Source organism: Entelurus aequoreus, linkage group LG16 (genome assembly GCF_033978785.1).
Source record: "Entelurus aequoreus isolate RoL-2023_Sb linkage group LG16, RoL_Eaeq_v1.1, whole genome shotgun sequence".
Lineage (NCBI taxonomy): Eukaryota > Metazoa > Chordata > Actinopteri > Syngnathiformes > Syngnathidae > Entelurus > Entelurus aequoreus.
Window position 1 is genome coordinate 35,913,368 of NC_084746.1, and position 23,139 is coordinate 35,936,506.

Here is a 23,139-nt window from a genome sequence, read left to right on the forward strand (position 1 = left end):
AGTGTCCAAAATGTCACTGTAAACTTGTGCTTAAAGCCAGAAAGTTGCCATTTTCTACCTCTTGGCATTCTCGGGGTGGTTGGGGGGCTGCTGGAGCCTATCCCAGCTGCACTTGGGCGGAAGGCAGGCAGCTCTCTGAGCGTCTCTTCAGGATGCGCCGTTTTGTGGGTGGTCTTACTTACGTGGCTCACCTTCAACTGGACAAGTCGCCACCTCATCGCAGGGCAATTTAAAATATTTTAGTTTTGTGTCATGTCTGTTATTTGCTTTGTTTCTACAAATATCAACAACTGAATGAACCTCCTCCAAGACTGCTGATTTCATAAGTCTTGCTAGGGGTTGTTTATTTGCTGCACTTCGTCACACACAAAGACAATGTCGAAAAGCTACTTGGTTTAATTCACAAGCGATGCCTTTCTTTGCTGCGCAGGGCACGAAGCAGAAGACCCCCTCCGTCGTCATCACGCTCTTCTCGGGGGCGGTCGCGGGCGCTGTGGCCAAGACAGCTGTCGCTCCGTTAGACAGGACTAAAATCATCTTCCAAGGCAAGCTGTAGGCTGGGCTGTGCTAAATGTGGAAAGTGGTTTAAATTTAGACTATAGGGGATTGAGTAGCCCACGAAGATATCAGTTTATAGCAACACAATGCAATATATTCACTTTGTTTTTGTTTTCCAGTGTCTTCAGCGAGATTCTCTGCCAAAGTATGTTTGAGTTGAATATCAAATAAGACTACAGTTAAGTATTTTTGACTAAACTCGTGTGAGTGTTGATGTATCTCCTCTGCGTGGCAGGAAGCCTACAAAGTGATCTACCGCACGTACTTGAAAGATGGCTTCCTCAGTCTGTGGAGGGGCAACTCTGCCACCATGGTGCGAGTCATCCCGTATGCAGCCATTCAGTTCTGTGCTCATGAGCAGTACAAAAGTCTCCTGGGGGAATATTACGGCTTTCAGGGAAAGTGAGCGTCACACCAAACAAGCACACAGTTTATTTATGACAACTAGTGAGGTCATAAAAGTGGTCTTTTTGCCTCCCGCAGGGCCCTACCTCCACTTCCAAGGTTACTGGCTGGATCCTTGGCAGGCACCACTGCCACCATGTTGACGTATCCTCTGGATATGGTGCGAGCTCGCATGGCTGTGACGCCAAAGGAAATGTAAGACCACTTTCACCTCAAAATTCCCCTCATGAGAATAACATCACAGACAATGCCACTAGAGAGCTTTAAATTGAATAATACAAACTTAATTAAACCATTTAGCAAATATACCCCCATCCGTTACAGTAGATGTCATTGTCAGACATGTAGTTTTGGTGTTGATAGTGTGAGTTACTCAGAAAAAGCTGCAAATTATTTTAGAATGAGATTTAAAAAATGGGGTTAAAATTAAATTAAAGAATAATCTAAAGACAACGCCCCTCACTGCAAAATGTGTGTGTAAATACCGTATTTTTCGGACCATAGGGCACACCGGATTAAAAGGCGCACTGCCGATGAGTGGGTCTATTCAGGTCTATTTTCATACAAAAGGCGCACCGGATTATAAGGCGCATTAAAGGGTTCATATTATGTTTTTTTCCTAAATTTAAAACACTATCTTGTGGTCCACATAACATGTGATAGTGGTTCTTTGGTGAAAGTGTTGCATAGATTACGTTTTACAGACCATTTTCAAGTAGCTTTCTGAGCGTCTCTTCAGGATGCGCCGTTTTGTGGGCGGTCTTACCTACGTGGCTCACATTCAGCAGTGTCTTCTTCCCGCCATCTTTGTTGTAGCGGTGTAGCGTGCAAGGACGGGAGTGGAAGAAATGTCAAAAGATGGAGCTAACTGTTTAAATTACATTCAGACTTTGCTTAAATCAATAACGGAGCAGCATCTTCTCATCCGTGGCTCCAAAATGCAACATCAACGCCGGAAATGTGTCACGTGAAAAACCGTCCAACCGGAACCTTCTAATAACTAAAGTTCCGTGGGTGAATTATATAAACCCATTACAGTTTTTAGTGCTTTGATAGCTGAGCGATATAAGTAAGACCTTTACGCTACTTTATATTCTATCCATCCATTTTCTACCGCTTGTCCCGTTTGGGGTCGCGGGGGGTGCTGGAGCCGATCTCAGCTGCATTCGGGCGGAAGGCGGGGGTACACCCTGGACAAGTCGCCACCTCATCGCAGACTACTTTATATTAGAAATGGCAAAAGCGGAAGATGAATGCCACATAAGAAGGTAGAGAAAAAGAAGAAGCTTAAGACTACGGTGTATGCACGGACTGCACATTTTCAGGACTTATGCAGATCCCAAATACACATCAGCAGGTACCAGAAGCTAAGAAAAATTGGGTTAGCATAATATCGCGAAACAAAACGCCAGATATTATGTCTGCTAATGGGTGCTGTCCCGCCAAATTTCTTCCCTCTACAAAAACCTTCCCTCCCCCATTTACTTCCGGGGCTGCGTCCAGTAAAATCACAAAGTTGCCGGGGGTCCTTAACCTGCACGCGACTGTCCTGTTTTGCGCCTGTACAAAAAAAAACAATCGATTTCTTCAGATTCCAGCAGCTGTCAAAGACGAAGTTACCTTCCAGCGACGGGCAGTCAAAGCCGAAGTGATCGCTGTCAATGACATAAGAGGAAACATGACCACGGAAGTAAATGGGGGAGGGAAGGTTTTTGTAGAGGGAAGAAATTTGGTGTGACAGTGCCATTTTACGGTCCTTATACACGCACCATAGTAATACTCGTTTGTTTAATGCGGTGACAATACATCAAAAAGTGCGGCTTCATAGCTTACCGAAGTCGTACTAAAAATATTTTGACAGATTTTTGTGTAACGTTCTATATTCTCAATGGAGCATTGAAAGTTTTGGTGTTGTTTACTGGCGTCATCTTGCAGTTTACACGTATTTCTTATGTATGAGTGCGTTCTATATTCTCAATGGAGCATTGAAAGTTTTGGTGTTGTTTACTGGCGCTATCATGCAGTTTACACGTATTTCTTATGTATGACTGACATCTACAGGTCACACTTATCATTACACAATGTACCAAATAAAATTGCTTCGAGGTCGGTAAGCACAACCAGAATTATGCCGTACATTAGGCGCATTAGGAAAACTTATGAGCACCTGTCCGCTAACTGAAGCCCAAAAGAGGATGGGTAATGCAACAGGACAATGACCCAAAGCGCAAAAGTAAATCAACAAGAGAATGGCTTAAATAATACAAAATACGCGTTCTAGAGTGGCCCAGTCAGATTCCTGACCTCAACCTGATTGAGATGCTGTGGCATGACCTCAAGAGAGCAATTCATACCAGACATCCCAAGAATATTGCTGAACTAAAACACTTTTGTAAAGAGGAATGGTCCAAAAGTCCTCCAGACCGTTGTGCAAGTCTGATTAGTTGAGGTTATTGTTGTCAAAAGAGGCTCAACCAGTTATTAAATCAAAAGGTTCACATACTTTTTCCACCCTGCACTGTAAATGTTCACATGTCGTGTTCAATAAAAAATTAAACAAATGTTTTGGTGCTGTATTAGTTTAAAACAGGTTTTTTTTTACACTGTTACAAATATGCGCCACACTGTGAACCCACACCAAACAAGAATGACAAACACATTTCGGGAGAACATCCGCACCGTAACACAACATAAACACAACGGAACAAATACCCAGAATCCCATGCAGCCCTAACTCTAACTCTTCCAGGCTAGAATATACACCCCCGCTACCACCAAACCCCGCCCCCCCAACCCTGCGCCCCCCCTCCGTGCGTCGGTTGAGGTGGGCGGGGTTGGGGGGAGGGCGGGGCTACAAGGTGTTCTGGGTATTTGTTCTGTTGTGTTTATGTCGTGTTACAGTGCGGATGTTCTCCCGAATGTGTCATTCTTGTTTGGTGTGGATTCACAGTGTGGCGCATATTTGTAACAGTGATAAAGTTGTTTATACGGCTACCCTCAGTGTGACCTGTATGGCTGTTGACCAAGTATGTCTTGCAGTCACTTACGTGTGTCTGCAGAAGCCTCATACAACATGTGACTGGGCCGGCACGCTGTTTGTATGGTGAAAAAGTGGACGCGACGATAAAGGCAGTGCCATTACGGCACGCCCTTAATATTGTTGTCCGGGTTAAAATCGGGACAAATTTGGGAGAATGGTTGCCCCGGGAGATTGTCGGGAGGGGCACTGAAATTCGAGAGTCTCCCGGAAAAATCGGGAGGCTTGCCAAGTATGTTGCTAGGGTGGGATAGCCATTCAAAAAAGGTGAATTCATTAAAAAGTGCATGTTAGATTTTTTTAAGAAATATTTTCTTGCGGCCCAGCCTCACCCAGTTTCTGCATCTAGTGGCCCCCAGGTAAATTGAGTTTGAGACCCCTGGTTTAAAACCTCTAAAGACTTAGTGGCCACATGCGTGGATAGCACCTTTCAGCTCTTATTTCCAAAATTGTGTACACTACTGAATTGGGGTCTTATGGCCGCTTATGTGGACACTTATACTGCCATCTGGTGGTGTCAGAAGAGTATAACATACATTGGAATTTGGAAAAAAAAGGGTAAAAATAAGAATTAGCATGTCACTAAATATGAAGTACATGTTTGTGTACTTATGGACTAAGTACATCATATCAAAAGATGATTCTTAGTTTTTATTCTAATTAGGGTCCAATAAGCCCAAATAGCAAGGAGAAATAAAATAAGGATGTAAACAAACAGCTTGGGCCTTAAGAGGTTAAGCAGACTGTTTGTCTATTGTTGTGACTTAGATGAAGATCAGAACTCATTTAACATGTACATTGTGTGTGTTTGTGTGTGTGTATATATGTATATATATATATATACACTACCGTTCAAAAGTTTGGGGTCACCCAAACAATTTTGTGGAATAGCCTTCATTTCTAAGAACAAGAATAGACTATCGAGTTTCAGATGAAAGTTCTCTTTTTCTGGCCATTTTGAGCGTTTAATTGACCCCACAAATGTGATGCTCCAGAAACTCAATCTGCTCAAAGGAAGGTCAGTTTTGTAGCTTCTGTAACGAGCTAAACTGTTTTCAGATGTGTGAACATGATTGCACAAGGGTTTTCTAATCATCAATTAGCCTTCTGAGCCAATGAGCAAACACATTGTACCATTAGAACACTGGAGTGATAGTTGCTGGAATTGGGCTTCTATACACCTATGTAGATATTGCACCAAAAACTAGACATTTGCAGCTAGAATAGTCATTTACCACATTAGGAATGTATAGAGTGTATTTCTTTAAAGTTAAGACTAGTTTAAAGTTATCTTCATTGAAAAGTACAGTGCTTTTCCTTCAAAAATAAGGACATATTAATGTGACCCCAAACTTTTGAACGGTAGTGTATATATATATACACACACACACACACACACACACACACACACACACACACACACACACACACACACACACACACACACACACACACACACACACACACACACACACACACACACACACACACACATTATTAGTATTTAAACTTTACATGCAGTCGGCCAAATTTTTTATTATTTTAGTTTATAGATTCTCAACAATTTGAGTCCCTTTTCCCGTTTGTGTGTACTGCAGGTACAGCAACATCTTGCATGTGTTTGTGAGGATCTCTCGAGAGGAGGGCCTGAAGACACTGTACCGGGGTTTTGCCCCCACCATACTGGGCGTGGTCCCCTATGCCGGCCTCAGCTTCTTTACCTATGAGACGCTGAAGAAGCTCCATGCAGGTAGTGTTTGAACACTTTACAGGCGCACACTTTCATATTCCATGCTAACTTTGATCCACACCATGTAGAGGAAAGTGGGCGGCGAGAACCTTACTCCTACGAACGGCTGGCCTTCGGCGCCTGTGCGGGCCTCATTGGTCAGTCGGCGTCTTACCCTCTGGACGTGGTGCGGCGGCGCATGCAGACGGCGGGCGTGACGGGTCACACTTACGGCAGCATCCTGGGCACCATAAAGGAGATCAGGTCTGAGGAGGGCGTGGTCAGAGGACTCTTCAAAGGCCTCAGTATGAACTGGGTTAAAGGGCCCATTGCGGTGGGAATCAGCTTCACAGTCTTTGACCTCACCGGGATCCTCCTGAGCAAGCTGCGCCAGATGAGCCACACGTCTCAGTAATGGGGGGAAAACGTGCTGGTCGGACTTTGCGGAGAGAGTGTGTGAGGAGTGTGTGCCAAGCAAACACACACACGTGGGGTGAGTGTGTCCTCTACATGATGACCATGTCCACACTGTTATGTGCTTCAAAGTGCAATATGCTGCGTGTGCTTCTGATCTGTGCTTCAGTTTGAACTGACACGGTAAACACACACACACACACACACACACACACACACACACACACACACACACACACACACACACACACACACACACACACACACACACACACACACACACACACACACACACACACACACACACACACACACACACACACACACACACACACCCACACACGTACACACGTACACACTCGTCTACATGAACTAACGCCTTCCAATACAATGCAAGCTGCCATTTTTTGAAAAGATCAATATAGAAACTTTCGCCACAATTAGAGCTACTTTGACAAAATGCAAATAGGGTTTCTATGTACACTACAGGCCAAAAGTTTGCACACACCTCATTCAATGCGTTTTCTTTATTTTCATAACTATTTACATTGTAGATTGTCACTGAAGGCATCAAAACTATGAATGAACACATGTGGAGTTATGTACTTAACAAAAAAAGGTGAAATAACAGAAAACATGAATCAAAATAGCCACCCTTTGCTCTGATTTCTGCTTTGCACACTCTTGACATTCTCTCGATGAGCTTCAAGCGCACCTGTGAACGGAAAACCATTACTGGTTACTACTTCTAGAAGCCATCCGCAGCATTTATTTATATGACCCAATGCAAACAACCCTCTATGGTGCAAAAAAAAATAAAAATCCAACCAACACAAAATCTTAACAAACATGGTCTCACACAACACAACCTGCTCACTGAACTTTGCGGACATTTAAAAAACAAGTTCATTCGCCGTAAAAAAATACACCCTTTGCACACTCTTGGCATTCTCTCGATGAGCTTCAAGAGGTAGTCACTTGACATGGTTTTCACTTCACAGGTGTGCTTGAAGCTCAACGAGAGAATGCCAAGAGTGTGCAAAAAGTAATCAGAGCAAAGGATGGCTATTTTGAAGAAACTACAATATAAATCATGTTTTAGGTATTTCATCTTTTTTTTTGTTAAGTACATATTTCCACATGTGTTCATTCATAGTTTTGATGCCTTCAGTGACAATCTACAATATTATAACAATATTATATTAACAATATTATAACAATAGTCATGAAAATAAAGAAAAGCTGTGACCAAATTTTTGGCCTGTACTGTATATGACGACAACATTGAATTATACTTTACCAACAAAGCAGATCTCCTATTGTTTCTTATAACTCTTCAATTTTGAAATTATGATGAAAATCATCATTTATTACTACAGATGTAAAAAAGAGGCATCATTTCTGCAATGTTTGGCCCTTTGCTCTCGAATATATATGAGATTACAACATAAATGTGTTGTCTGTGAAATATATAAAGGTGCATTAATGAGATCTTGAATGGAGAATATCACTCCAGTTCAGCCCAAAGTCACCTAAAAATTGAATTATGCTTCCAACAGCATATATTGATGCTTGCTAGCACAACAATAGCAAGTGTTTTACTGTTTCGTTTATTTTTTTAAAAATCCCAGCTGCACAAATATTTCTAAAACCTTTGAAATGTGTTCAGTTGGATTTTAGTTGAGTTTGTGAGTGTTTTAAGTCTAGATGATATGGTGAAGAACATAATATCCCCCATATTGACATCATATACATTAAAATTCACATTTCCATTATTAAATCATGTGACCTTTTTTAAAGTACTGACTAGATCATAAGGGCAGGGAAAAGGTATTGCACAATAGTTGTCTATCCACCTTTTACCTCAACACATCAGCGTCAACTGACTGTTAAGCAGGATGACCGGCAGAGAGCAGCGGAGTGTCATAAAGCAGTGGTCCCCAACAACCGGTCCGGGCCGCACATCAGAAACATGAAATAATTTAATTTAAATTAATTGAAAGGACTGCATTTTCTCCGACTCAACTTTGGCCTGTCCCACTGGACACAGCAATAAGCTTGTTTATAGATGTACAATGAATTTCCTCATAGGAAGTTATATTTGTTATAACTTTGTGACTTGATACGATACACATTAATCAACATATAAATGTGACAGATTGTAACCGAAGGCTGATTTCCATCTCGTTGCAAAGAAACAAGTCCAGGGCTCCCACTAATTCAGCGTTCTAGTGACTTGTATTTTTGCAGTATTATCAGGCACAAGTGGAAAGCCGGTCCTTGAAAATAATGAATGCCTACATCAAAGCGATCAGACGACCCCTCTCAGATATTTATTACATGTAATATTTTATTACCGTAATCATGTTTATTTAAGATTTGTGTTGAATGCTCTCACATACTTGAAAAATGTCATAGAAAGTCGCTGCGGAAGAAAATTGACGGTGCCTTGTGGTGTGCAACTTCATCTATTGCAGGAATATTCAATATATTTGTTGTCTAGATGGTTTACGTTTGAAGCAAAAGTGCCTGGCAAGGAACACTACTATGAGTCTCACTGACTGAGCTACTATTTTTGAAAAGGAATTTTCCAGGTTCTTTGTGATGATTCAGCATGTAGTTTAAGTGTTATTAGGACTGACTGTATTAGTCCAGTGTTGTTTCCTCCTCAATACAGTTTCCTAACCTGAAGAGAGATGTGGACACTTCACCCTTGCTCCTGATGGGTGCTGGTTAGCGCCTTGCATGGCAGCTCCCGCCATCAGTGTCTGAATGTGTGTGAATGGGCGAATGTGGAAATACTGTCAAAGCGCTTTGAGTACCTTGAAGGTAGAAAAGCGCTATACAAGTATAACCCATTTATCATTTATTATAACCACGGGTCACTTCCATGTCCTTTCGCATGTGATGGGTATTATTAAATCATTTGTTTTTGTGTTGATTTCAAAATGATCCATGTTTGTGGAGGGACTTGTTGAAGAAATAATAACAAAATGGAAACTTTTTATTGTTGTTTCATCACAATTTGCACACGGCCAAGTAAACAGTTTTGCATGGTGGTACAACAAATCACGTGATGTTGCTTGAAATTCAGAATGTATGTTTTTAAATGTCAAATAAAAACTGGATACTTTTGAGATGTTTTTGTTACAATTAACCGTTTTAAAATGAGTGATTTGCACCAAGAAAAGATGTCACGTGCTAATGTAATGACATAAACCAGCCACTAGAGAGAACCCTAACATTATAAATCAAATTGCGGACGGTAGTTCCACAAATGACCACTAGATGACAGTGCTCGGTCATTACGGGACTTGAAGGAAGGCGAGCAGCTTGAACTTGACCGTGAACTCGTCACGCTGCAAACTGAATGACAAACACGCACACTGATAAGACAAATATAAGTGTTATACTGTAACTACAGTTTGATTGTAGTCACGAAATGCATATTTAATATTTATTTTTACAATATATTTATTTGACACCAATTTTTGCCCAGCGACTAATTAGGATGGAGTCTGTGTCAGAAGATGTGGTTGCTATAGAAACGTGCTAGGATGCTAGAAGGAGGCAGTGTCAATTTGCATGTTGGACTCATGGTCTCCTAGTCTCATTTTATAAATATTTTTAACCTCCAATTTCTGTTCTTTAATTGAATCCTAAATAGTGGTTTGCCACACCCCTAATAACAAATGTGAAATGATTCACTGACTTTTGTACTTATTTTAAAATACAAACTAAACATATCTCTCCTTTGGATGTTTTATTACTATATCTGTTGTTATTGTATAAGATACATCTAAGCATGTTTTGACTAAAAATTTAAATTATTCATTTCTGGAAGTCTGCCCAAGTGTTGACATGATATTTCATTTCAAAGTTAAAGAGAAGGAAAACATGATACAACAATAATTAAAAATAAAAGCAGTTGACGTCATAGTTAATTTTACATTTGAAAAAGCCATTCAGCCTGACTTACTGTATATTTTCTGATTTGTATAAAATGATGACTAAATATATTTAAGTATTTATTTTTTGATACAAAAAGGCATATTTTGGCGACTTGTACAAATTGATATATTTTGTATATTTAAACTTTTTTAAAAATATATATTTTTGCTTCAGTTTCTTTCCATTTTGCAATTTTGTTTTACTAAAAATGCTAATGATTAATTTGTTGAAGTCTGCCTTGTTGAACTGATTCTTTAGAAAAAGGAAGAGAATGAAAACAATAAAGGTAATATATATGATAAAACAACTAGAAATAAGAAACTATAAGATAGTGAATTTAACATAAAATATCTGGTATAGCCATTCAGCCTAACTATACTTGACAGATCTTGCTGGATTTTGTAATATCATGACTGGTAAAAATATTTTTTTTGTTAACAATATAAAGTGCATCTAAACTTATTCATAAAAATGCAAAATGTTTAATTTCTGAAAATCTGCCCAAGTGTAGGTCTGATACATTAATGTAGAAGAAAAAATATAATGATTATAAAGCTAATATATGATACAACAGAAATTACAAATACAGTTTAAGTTATAGTGAATTTAAGATTAAAAAAAATAATCTAAAGCCATTCAGCCTGACTTACTTTACATATATATATTTTTTTGGATTTTATAATATTATATATTATTTAGTTTTTCATACAAACAAGGCATTGGTTTGTTTAATTGTTATACCTTTGTTGACTGGTACAAATATATACAGTATATTGTACATTTTTACTCTTTTTAAAATATATATCTGACCTTTTTTTCTTTTTAAAAAAAATTATTTTTTACAAAAAATGCAAATAAAATAATTTCTGCAAGTCTGCCCTACTTTTGACATAAATTATATTAATTTAGAAGTAAAGAGAAAAAAACATAATGATAATGTAATAAATATGATGAAACAATAACTACAAATAAAAACAGTTTATTACACAAAAATATCTGGCTAAGCCATTCAGCATGCATGATCTATTGTTTCTGATCTTATAACATTATGACTAATACTGTACAAATATACATTTTTGACACACATTTAATATGCTGATTTTATACAAATATAAATGTTTAGTATGTTGTCTCCTTTTAACTAATTTCTGACTTTTAAAAATATTTTTTGATACAAAAACTAAAGGCAGCTTTTCTTGATTTTATAATAATATTCATAACGGGTGATTTTTTTTTTAATACCAATTTTAGAATCTATCAACTTGGGTACACTAGCAACATGCATTTCCTTTCATTCATTTATACAATTATTACATTTGATGGCGTTTCAACCATGTAAATATGCAAACAAAAATTTTAAACCTTTTGGATTTGGTTATCAAATGGTAATAAAACTCGCTGGAGCATAATGTGAATGTCAATGTGATCTTTATTGTACATACACGTTATGTTTAATAACTGTACACACATGTTATGTTTAAGAACTGTACACACATTATGTTTAATAACTACACACACATGTTATGTTTAATAACTACACACACATGTTTAATAACTACACACACATGTTATGTTTAATAACTGTAAGTGAATTACATTTTGTGAAGTGAATTACATTTTATATAGCGCTTTTTCTCAAGTGACTCAAAGCGCTTTACATAGTGAAACCCAATATCTAAGTTACATTTAAACCAGTGTGGGTGGCACTGGGAGCAGGTGGGTAAAGTGTCTTGCCCAAGGACACAACGGCAGTGACTAGGATGGCGGAAGCGGGGATCGAACCTGCAACCCTCAAGTTGCTGGCACGGCTGCTCTACCAACCGAGCTATACCGCCCCAACTGTACACCTGTTGTGTTTAATAACTGTACACACACATGTTATGTTTAATTGTACACACACGTGTTTAATATCTACACATTCTAACTGTACACATACATGTTTAATAACTGTACACATACATGTTATGTTTAATAACTGTACACACACGTTATGTTTAATTGTACACACACATTATGTATTTAATAACTACACATACATGTTATGTTTAATAACTGTACACATACATGTTGTTTAATGATTGTACACACATTTTAAAAACTGTACACACACATGTTGTTTAATAACTGTACACACACATGTTATATTTAATAACTGTACACACACGTTTAATAACTGTACACATACATGTTGTGTTTAATAACTGTACACATACATGTTGTGTTGAATAACTGTACACATACCTGTACATGTGTTTAATAACTGTACACATACCTGTACATGTTGTGTTTAATAACTGTACACACGTTATGTTTAATAACTGTACACATACATGTTGTGTTGAATATCTGTACACATACCTGTACATGTGTTTAATAACTGTACACACACATTATGTTTAATAACTGTACACACACATACCTGTACATGTTGTGTTTCATAACAACCGCAGAAAACAAAACAAAAAATAACAGAAAATTGACATTGACTATTAGTTACTAGAAGTGTTTTTCCAAGACGATCAATAGTCAAATCTATTGATATATTAATTGATGATCCATTCCAAGCAAGAGTCCCAAATCTGCAAGGTGACACAAAAAGAAGATGAGTCATAAAAGTGTCAAATGTTGTCAATGTGAAGTTTTAAGTGTGTGTCATCCCAACACTTTTTGGATTGTACTTCTCAGAATGGATGATTATATAACACACGTTTGAGCCCCCCGCGTCACCTTTGACCCTCCAGACAGCGGGGAGTCGAGGGAAGTGACACACCCACCCGCTCTTGACTTCTGCTCTGTCAGACTCTGCTCACGTTTCATCCCAAAAGGTGTGTACTGTCACTATACAGTCACGTATGGGGAAATATGGGACACCTCTGGGCTCCCCCTGAGCTCCACTATACCCGGTAACGCTGTCCAAAGTTGTGCTGAATTGTAGTCCACACTACGGTTGTACGGTATACTGGTACTAGTAGTACAGTATCGCGGTACTAATGAATAAAAAATGGTACTATACTCTTTGAAAAGTACCGGTTCCCGGGCATGACGGCTCGCCTCACGTCATGACATTTTGTGAGCAGAGGAGCATGTTCGGCAGCGCACAATCACTGAGTACTTACAAGCATACACAGTGTGTAGACAGAAAAGGAAGAATGGACGCATGTTGGTCTGAAAACTAACGATAAAGGTGAAGTTTTAACACTGAAACACCCTCAGGAAGAGGTGCTTTAAGACGTGGCTAGCTAGCTAGCGGCTAATGTCCAGCTGCAGTTTTATCTACTTCTAAATCACTAATCCTCTCCTCCATGGCGACAAATAAAGTAAGTTTCTTACACGTATCATTATCACTGGAGGACGAGGAATAGCTAAACATGCTTCACTACACATCGTAGGAGGATACAATAGCTCACCGGCGTCACCACTAACAAAAGCTAGCACACCTGAATGTAAACAAACGCCATGGGTGGATCTACACCTGACATCCACTGTAATGATACTAAGTACAATAGCGTATCTACTCGATACTACTTTGATTATGTCTACGTAAATATTTTTTCTTTTTTTAACAATGTATATTATGTTTATAAACTCAGGAAATATGTCCCTGGACACATGAGGACTTTGAATATGACCAATGTATGATCCTGTAACTACTTGGTATCAGATCGATACCTACATTTGCGGTATCATCCAAAACTAATGTAAAGTATCAAACAAGAGAAGAATAAGTGATTATTACATTTTAACAGAAGTGTAGATAGAACACGTGGAAACGGAAAATAAGCAGGTATTAACAGTAAATGAAAAAGTAGATTAATAATCAATTTTTACAGTTTGCCCTTTATAATGTTGACAAAATAATAGAATGATAAATGTCACAATATGTTACTGCATACGTCAGCAGACTAATTAGGAGTCTTTGTTTGTTTACTTACTACTAAAAGACAAGTTGTCTAGTATGTTCACTATTTTATTTAAGGACTAAATTGTTCTTGGATTGCAATAATAAACATGTTTAATTTTTTGTTAAAATAAAGCCAATAATGCAATTTTTTGTGGTGCCCTTTAATTAGAAAAGTATCAAAGTATGGAAATACATAATGTGTACCCCGCCTTCCGCCCGATTGTAGCTGAGATAGACTCCAGCGCCCCCTGCAACCCCGAAGGGAATAAGCGGTAAGAAATGGATGGATGGATGGATGGAAATACATTTTGGTACCGGTACCAAAATATTGGTATGGGGACAACCCTAATACACACACACACACACACACACACAGCGATAAATGCACTCTGGCTCACAACAATACAAGCGTTGAGGTGACATTTAATAATAACTAACATATATTTTAATAACATAGCATCTTAGCATTTTGTTTCGTGTGAAATATGTCAGAGTTCAAGTATGTATGTAGCTCTACATTTTGTGACAATGGCGTGCTCCCCCCCCCCCCACTCACACACACACACTTGTGCTGACATTGTGTGCAACAAAGACGTCCCCGGCAGCCCCTCATTATAAATACATGTCATTGGATCACAGCTCGTCTGAATCCCTGCGAGTCTGCTGCGCTCTAAGTGGCCGTGACTGAGCCCTGAATGGGTGGCCGAGTGACAGCCACACCAATGGAGTGAGTGTGTGTGTGTGTGTGTGTGTGTGTGTGTGAAGGGGAGGCCCTGGTCCTTTCCCTCCTCCCCACCCATCCAATGGGAACGGAATCTTCCCAGCAGGACAAGGTCAGAGGTCATGCTGTGTGTTGCACACTTACACTGGTGAGTGTGTGCAGGTAGGTGTACCTAATGAAGTGACTGCTTCAACAAAAATGGAGCTCACATACAGACACAGTGTGTGTGTGTGTGTGTGTGTGTGTGTGTGTGTTCTTGTATTCTTACGCTTCTTAAAAACAAGGAAAAGTACCTTCCTTATGAGGAGGTGTGAACAAGTGAGGACATAATCATGGTCCCAATACTAGAAAACCATTGCATCTAATAGAGAATGTCTCATTTGCACCCCTGGTGGTGAAACCTATCAAAATGAGGGATTTTTCAAATTGACTGTGTGTCGGTTTTAAAAGTGCTCCCCCTCTGGTCAACCTATGAAATAACAAGTGTGTGTAAACATTTGAAGTGCTCCCCCTCTGGCCAACATATGTAATAACAAGTGTGTGTAAGAAATTGAAATGCGCCCTTTGGCCAAAATGAATACAAAAAATCTAATAAATATGCAAATAGAGACATACTGTAATAACTTGAAGTAAATAATGAAGATTAAAAACCAATTACAAACAAAAAAACAAACAAAAAAATGTCCTAAATTTTGACCTTTTTTATATTTGCATAGTATGTATATATTATTAATGTTGTAAATACAAATCTTTATATATCTAGAAAGGGTGGTCCTAAAGAGGTAAGCATTCTTTTTCAGAGGTCTCAAGAAGGTAACAAATAAAAGAAGTGTATGTCTCATTTTGCAGGCGAAAAAGAGGGCCACCATCCCAACGGGACCACAAACCAGGCCATGGTATTTTCCTTGCACACACACACACACACACACACACACACACACACACACACACACACACACACACACACACACACACACACACACACACACACACACACACACACACACACACACACACACACACACACCTTTTCCATACACGTTCCCTTATTTCAAAGCTGTGCTAACCGAGTTCCTCCTTCTCCTCCTCACAGACTTTGACTCCAACATGGGACCCCAGTAGAAAGGAGCTGGAGTCCAAGTCCGCATGAACGCTGCATGCTAACCCTTCAGCAGGAGGTAGGAGCAACATGTGCGTCCTACCTTTGCAACCTTAAAGACGGGGGTCCTGACACCATGTCACATGCCACAGGCAAAACACTCATGAATATGGATGACACCAAGACCAGATCTTTATGCTTTAATATAAAATCTAAATATGGATACTTTTGATATTTTAGTTCAGGAGTGTCCAAACATTTTCCACCATACTGACAAGTAGGGCTGCAACCATTGGTCGACATTGTCGACAATAAAATGTGTCAACCGGACAGCGGGACAATGATTGGTCGACATTATTGACAATAAAATTTGTTAACCAGACAGCGGGACAACGATTGGTCGATATTGTTAACAATAACATTTGTCAACGGGACAACGATTGGTCGACATTGTCGACAATACAATTTGTCAACCGGACAGCGGGACAATGATTGGTCGACATTATTGACAATAAAATTTGTCAACCGGACAGCGGGACAACGATTGGTCGACATTGTCAACAATAACATTTGTCAACGGGACAACGATTGGTCGACATCGTCGACAATACAATTTGTCAACCGGACAGCGGGACAATGATTGGTCGACATTATTGACAATAAAATTTGTCAACCGGACAGCGGGACAACGATTGGTCGACATTGTCAACAATAACATTTGTCAACGGGACAACAATTGGTCGACATTGTCGACAATAAAATTTGTCAACCGGACAGCGGGACAACGATTGGTTGACATTGTCAACAATAACATTTGTCAACGGGACAACGATTGGTCGATATTGTCAACAATAACATTTGTCAACGGGACAACGATTGGGCGACATTGTCGACAATAAAATTAGTCAACCGGACAGCGGGACAATGATTGGTCGACATTATTGACAATAAAATTTGTCAACCGGACAGCGGGACAACGATTGGTCGACATTGTCAACAATAACATTTGTCAACGGGACAACAATTGGTCGACATTGTCGACAATAAAATTTGTCAACCGGACAGCGGGACAACGATTGGTTGACATTGTCAACAATAACATTTGTCAACGGGACAACGATTGGTCGATATTGTCAACAATAACATTTGTCAACAGGACAACGATTGGGCGACATTGTCGACAATAAAATTTGTCAACCGGACAGCGGGACAACGATTGGTTGACATTGTCAACAATAACATTTGTCTACGGGACAACGATTGGTCGACATTGTCGACAATACAATTTGTCAACCGGACAGCGGGACAATGATTGGTCGACATTATTGACAATAAAATTTGTCAACCGGACAGCGGGACAACGATTGGTCGACATTGTCAACAATAACATTTGTCAACGGGACAACGATTAGTCGACATTGTCGACAATACAATTTGTCAACCGGACAGCGGGACAATGATTGGTCGACATTGTCGACAATAAAATTTGTCAACCGGACAGCGGGACAACGATTGGTTGATATTGTCAACAATAACATTTGTCAACGGGACAACGATTGGTCGATATTGTCAACAATAACATTTGTCAACGGGACAACGATTGGTTGACATTGTCAACAATAACATTTGTCAACGGGACAACGATTGGTCGATATTGTCAACAATAACATTTGTCAACGGGACAACGATTGGGCGACATTGTCGACAATACAATTTGTCAACCGGACAGCGGGACAACGATTGGTTGACATTGTCAACAATAACATTTGTCAACGGGACAATGATTGGTCGACATTGTCGACAATACAATTTGTCAACCGGACAGCGGGACAATGATTGGTCGACATTATTGACAATAAAATTTGTCAACCGGACAGCGGGACAACGATTGGTCGACATTGTCAACAATAACATTTGTCAACGGGACAACAATTGGTCGACATTGTCAACAATAAAATTTGTCAACCGGACAGCGGGACAACGATTGGTTGACATTGTCAACAATAACATTTGTCAACGGGACAACGATTGGTCGACATTGTCGACAATACAATTTGTCAACCGGACAGCGGGACAACGATTGGTCGACATTGTCAACAATAACATTTGTCAACGGGACAACGATTGGTCGACAATAAAATTTGTCAACCGGACAACGATTGGTCGACATTGTCAACAATAGCATTTGTCAACGGGACAAAGATTGGTCGACATTGTCGACAATACAATTTGTCAACCGGACAGCGGGACAACGATTGGTCGACATTGTCAACAATAACATTTGTCAACGGGACAACGATTTGTCGACAATAAAATTTGTCAAGGGTACAACGATAGGTCGACATTGTCAACAATAAAATTTGTCAATGGGACAGCGGGACAACGATTGGTCGACATTGTCAACAACAAAATTTGTCGCCGACAATTACATTTGTGGACAATAGTCGTGACGTCATCACTCATGTTTTTCCGGGCAGAAGTGGGTCACCCGCAAAAACGTCCCCAGTGATAACGTGTAAAGTGTGTGGATGTTTCCTCTTATTCTTGTTAAAAACATGAATATCGTGCTCATTTTGCAAAGCCGACCCTATTTGTATGGCAGCACATCTGTGATACGTGAGAATTTAAAGACATGATGTCGGACATTTAGAGGGAGGATGTGGACTCAACCTCTGTAAAAGTGTTAGCTTCTACCTTGCTAGCTAGCTAACAAGAGTGAGACCAAGTTGTGTGGGAAATAACTTTAACTATCATTTTAGGCCAAGTCAGTCAGCTGAACTTTGTTGACATCGATTCAAGTACTTTTTAAAGCAGCGTCCATTTCCAATGTTTTAAAAAAAGCACTTTAACAAACACAAACCGCGCATGTGCGCACACACATACATTCTTGTATTCGTTACCTTCTTGAGACCTCCGAAAAATGCCTACCTCTTTAAGACCACCCTTTCTAGATATATAAACATTTGTATTCACAACATTAATATATACATACTATGCAAATATAAAAAAGGTAAACTTGTATTTTTTTGTTTGTAATTGCTTTTTAATCTTCATTATGTTTATGTTTCAGGGGAAACAGATGTCACTCGGTGATTTTACATCATTTGAATACCTGTGTGCTGTGTTGAAATGCTCTCCCAAAATTCTCTTGTTAATTATCTACAGGCCACCTAAATATTCTGCAAATTTTTTCGATGATTTTACTGAATTATTGTCTAGCATCTCCACTGACTTTGACTGCCTGGTTATAACTGGTGATTTTAATTTTCATATTGATGATTTGAATGACAAGGGTGCAAAATAACTTTTTACTATTTTAGACACATTTGAACTGTCTCAACATGTGAAAGAGGCTACACATTATAAGGGACACACCCTGGACCTGATTATCACAAAAGGTCTCAATGTTTCTGATGTTCTTGTGATTGATCATTTCTGTGTTTTCTTTAATATTTCTGTAATTCCGGACACACAAACAGAATCAAAGAATGTCAAAAAGCGGTACATAAATGAACATGCTAATGTCCTCTTTAAAAACACCATCTCCTCACTACCACCTCTAAACCCATGTCCTGCTGATGATCTTGTAAGCAACTTTAATTCCAAAATTGTGAATATCATAGATATCATTGCACCTGCTACAGTTAAAACGATTTCTGGTATGCAAAAGGCACCCTGGAGAAAATCTGCTGTTGTAACAGCCCAGAGAAGAGAGTGCAGGAAGGCTGAACGAATCTGGCGGAATACAAAACTTCATATTCACCATGACATCTATAAAGAGAGCCTCCAGGCCTACAATTTAGTCTTAAAAAGTGCTAGAGAAACATTCTTCTCCAATATGACTTTTTTTTTTTGACTTGACTTTATTTATTCATGCTTGCAGTGGAGCCAAGGCCCCACTGAAAAAACAGCTGAACTTTACAATGAATATTAAACAAACAAAGATAAAAAAAAAATTAAAAGAACAGACAGTATTTTATATTAAAAAAAAAAAAACATTTTCATTTTCATTTTCAGGGCAACAGCAGCATGGAAGCTATTAGCATTCTGGTAAATGACTGTATTACTTATTTAATTAGATAGTATTATTATACAGTTTAATTGCAGTATGCAGGGTAGAGTTTTTAAGTCTCTTTGTCTTGGCTTTGGGCTCGGGTTCAGCCAGCTTATGTTGGTTCCTCAATGTCCTGGCAGTGCGGCTGCCTCGTGTTGGAGGTAGCAGGTCATGCAGAGGGTGTTGCTCATCATGCATATCCCTGACCAGCTTCACTGCAGCCTCCTCTCTCCTGGTCTGGAGTGATGGTAGGGGTTGTGAGATGTTTCCAGCTCTCCTCGTAATGATTTTACAGGCACGTTTCTGGACTCGCTCTAGCTCTGCCTGTTGTTTTTTGGAGCAGCCCACTAAGAGCACTGAGCTATATTCCAGACTCGGCCTGATGAGAGTGGTGTAGATGGTAACAAGGTCGTCTGCAGGTAGTCCATGTCTCGCCATGACTGTGAGGTAGTGCAGCCGCTTGGAGGCGGTTTTTATTGCCTTCTCCATGTGCACATCTCCAGTCAGGTTTTGATCGAGGTGGTAACCCAGGTACTTTGTTGTTTCCACGACAGGGACCTCCTGTCCCCCCAACATCAGTGCAGGAGGTTGTGATGGATTTCGGGCAAAACATATCCGGAGTTCTACCGACTTCTTCCCGTTGAGTATCATTTTCTTATTTGCTGCCCATTCATCCAGCCTTTGTGCCTCCTGACACATCGTTGTGTCTGACATGATGTTGGATATGGGGATCGCTCTCGATAGCCCGATGTCATCTGCATATCCGACATTAAGGGTGTCCTCAAAAACAGCATCCCGGGTGGCCATGTAAAGGAGGAAGACATATGGGGAGACAACACCCCCTTGTGGCACCCCAGATGTAACTTCAATCCAGGGGCTGTGAGCTCCATTTGCCACCACTCTCTGTCTCCTTCCTGAGATGTAACTATGTAGCCAGGCTGTCAGATATGGGCACAGTCCTAGGTCCAGTATGTTTTGCATCAGGATCCCATGGTCAATTACATCAAAAGCTCTCGACATATCTGCCAACAGTACTCTCACCATCGTTGGTTTGGAATCGGTTTCGGTAAGCCAGGTGTGCATTGCCCTGACTAGAGCCATTGTAGTAGTGCGCTTAGGCAAATATGCATATTGATTTTTACATACGTCAAGCACTGTTGGCATAAGCTTTTTCAACACAAAACGTTCTATTGTTTTCCCCACACAAGAAGTTAGTGAGATAGGACGCCAGTTTGAGATTGAGCCAGGGTCTTGGCCTTTGGGTATGGGACAGACATTGGACTCCTTCCATACATCGGGGACACACCCCTGTTGGAAAGAGCAGTTGGCCAGATGTGTGATGACCGGTGCCAGGTCCTCTGCATGTTCTTTCAGCAGCCAGGTGGGAATGCCATCCGGCCCACTTGCTTTCTGGGGGTCCAGTCGAGTGAGGGCTAGCTTCATCTCACCTATGCTACAGATGTCACTTGGTGTAGCTCTTGGTAGGGGATAGACACAATAGGGCGTTGCTTTAGTCCACGATATCATAAACAGCAACACAAATAAGGCCAAACCCCTATTCGCAACCGTTGACAGACTGACCAAACCCCCAACACAAATACCAGCCGAACTCCATTCCACGCAGAAATGCAATGAGTTTGCATTCTTTTATACTGATAAAATTGAAGGCATCAGATGCGCCATCAATATCTCAAGTAAAAAATTTGGATCACCACCCCATTTAGGCAAAAGTAACACAGCAATGATGGCAAGCTTTAATGCCAAAGACTCTAAAACTCTAGTGGAAAAGGTGACAGCTCTAAAGTCATCCACCTGCTGCCTTGATGTTTTACCTACCAACTTCTTTAAGAATGTTTTTGACTGCCTATCAACAGACGTATTGCAAATAGTTAATAATTCTATTCAATCTGGCAATTTCCCGAAGGCTTTTAAAACTGCAGTCATTAAACCTCTTCTAAAAAAGCCGAGCCTAGATGCCTCTGTTATCAACAACTACAGACCAATTTCAAATCTACCATTCATAAGTAAAATAATTGAGAAAGTTGTCCTCCAACAACTAAATCACTTCTGGGCTTCTACTGGCTGCCACAACAACTTCCAGTCAGGATTTCGACCTCTTCATAGCACAGAGACGGCCCTTCTTAAAGTTATAAATGACATCTGTCTAAACACAGACTCTGGCAAAACTTCAGTATTAATGCTATTGGACCTCAGTGCTGCATTTGACACTGTCGACCACTCAATACTTTTGGCCAGGTTGGAAAACTGGGTGGGGATCTCAGGCACAGTTTTAAGCTGGTTCAAGTCATATCTACAAGATAGGAACTATTTTGTTTCCATTGGTGACTTTGTATCAGAACCAACCAACGTAACGTGTGGAGTCCCCCAAGGTTCAATCTTGGGGCCGACTTTATTTAACATCTATATGCTCCCACTAGGACAAATCATGCAAATAACATTGACCATCATTGCTATGCCGATGACACCCAAATCTATGTAGCGCTATCACCAAATGACTATCGCCCCATAGATCTTCTGTGCCAGTGCATTGAGCAAGTCAAACACTGGACGTGCCAAAATTTCCTACAACTAAATGAAGATAAAACGGAGATAATTGTTTTTGGTGCTAAAAAAGAAAGGTTTAAAGTCGTCCAACACCTTCAATCACTATCCCTGAAAACCTCAAATAAAGCCAGAAATCTTGGGGTTATTTTAGATTCTGATTTACTTTTCGACAGTCACATCAAATCAGTAACAAAATCGGCCTACTATCACCTCAAAAATGTAAAAAGACTTAGAGGGCTCATGTCAGCTCAAGACTTTGAAAAACTTGTACATGCCTTTATTACCAGTAGGCTAGACTATTGTAATGGTCTCCTTGCAGGTCTTCCCCAAAAAAACTGTCAGGCAGCTACAGCTTGTTCAGAACGCTGCTGCTAGAGTTCTAACAAAGACCAAAAAATGTGAGCACATTACACCAATTCTTAAATCCTTACATTGGCTCCCTGTACATCAGAGAATTGATTTCAAAATCCTCCTGCTCACATATAAATCACTACATGGTCTAGGGCCCAAGTATATCACTGATATGCTCCCACTATATAAGCCCTCTAGATCACTAAGATCTTCTGAGACCAATCTGTTAGCGGTTCCAAGAGTAAACTCAAATCAAGGGAGAGCATCATTCAGTCACTATGCAACAAATAGCTGGAATAAACTTCCTGAAGATGTCAGACTCTCCCCAACTCTGACTACTTTTAAAATTAGACT

General features: G+C 39.9%; 1 protein-coding gene and 1 long non-coding RNA gene across 4 annotated transcripts in view; one reads left to right on the forward strand and one right to left on the reverse strand.

The window, feature by feature from the left end:
* slc25a42 (solute carrier family 25 member 42) overlaps positions 1-23,139 on the forward strand; it is a 46,811-nt gene that overhangs the window by 12,965 nt on the left and 10,707 nt on the right. Inside the window, exons 3-8 of one of the 2 annotated variants that reach the window (XR_009821368.1) lie at positions 431-545; positions 678-703; positions 794-960; positions 1,042-1,158; positions 5,599-5,750; positions 5,819-6,222. Coding sequence is in view for 1 of the 2 variants with exons in the window: in XM_062022735.1 (XP_061878719.1) it covers positions 431-545; positions 678-703; positions 794-960; positions 1,042-1,158; positions 5,599-5,750; positions 5,819-6,144 (903 nt within the window). In the remaining variant the exon portion in view is untranslated. Of the gene's footprint in view, positions 1-430; positions 546-677; positions 704-793; positions 961-1,041; positions 1,159-5,598; positions 5,751-5,818; positions 9,906-23,139 lie in introns of those variants that run through there. The other variant, XM_062022735.1, reaches the window with a different exon arrangement.
* The window catches only part of LOC133630903 (uncharacterized), a 54,171-nt gene continuing 42,969 nt past the window's right edge, over positions 11,938-23,139 (reverse strand). For both annotated transcript variants that reach the window (XR_009821370.1, XR_009821369.1), the window contains exon 4: positions 11,938-12,673. This is a non-coding gene — a long non-coding RNA (uncharacterized LOC133630903). The remainder of the gene's footprint in view (positions 12,674-23,139) is intronic.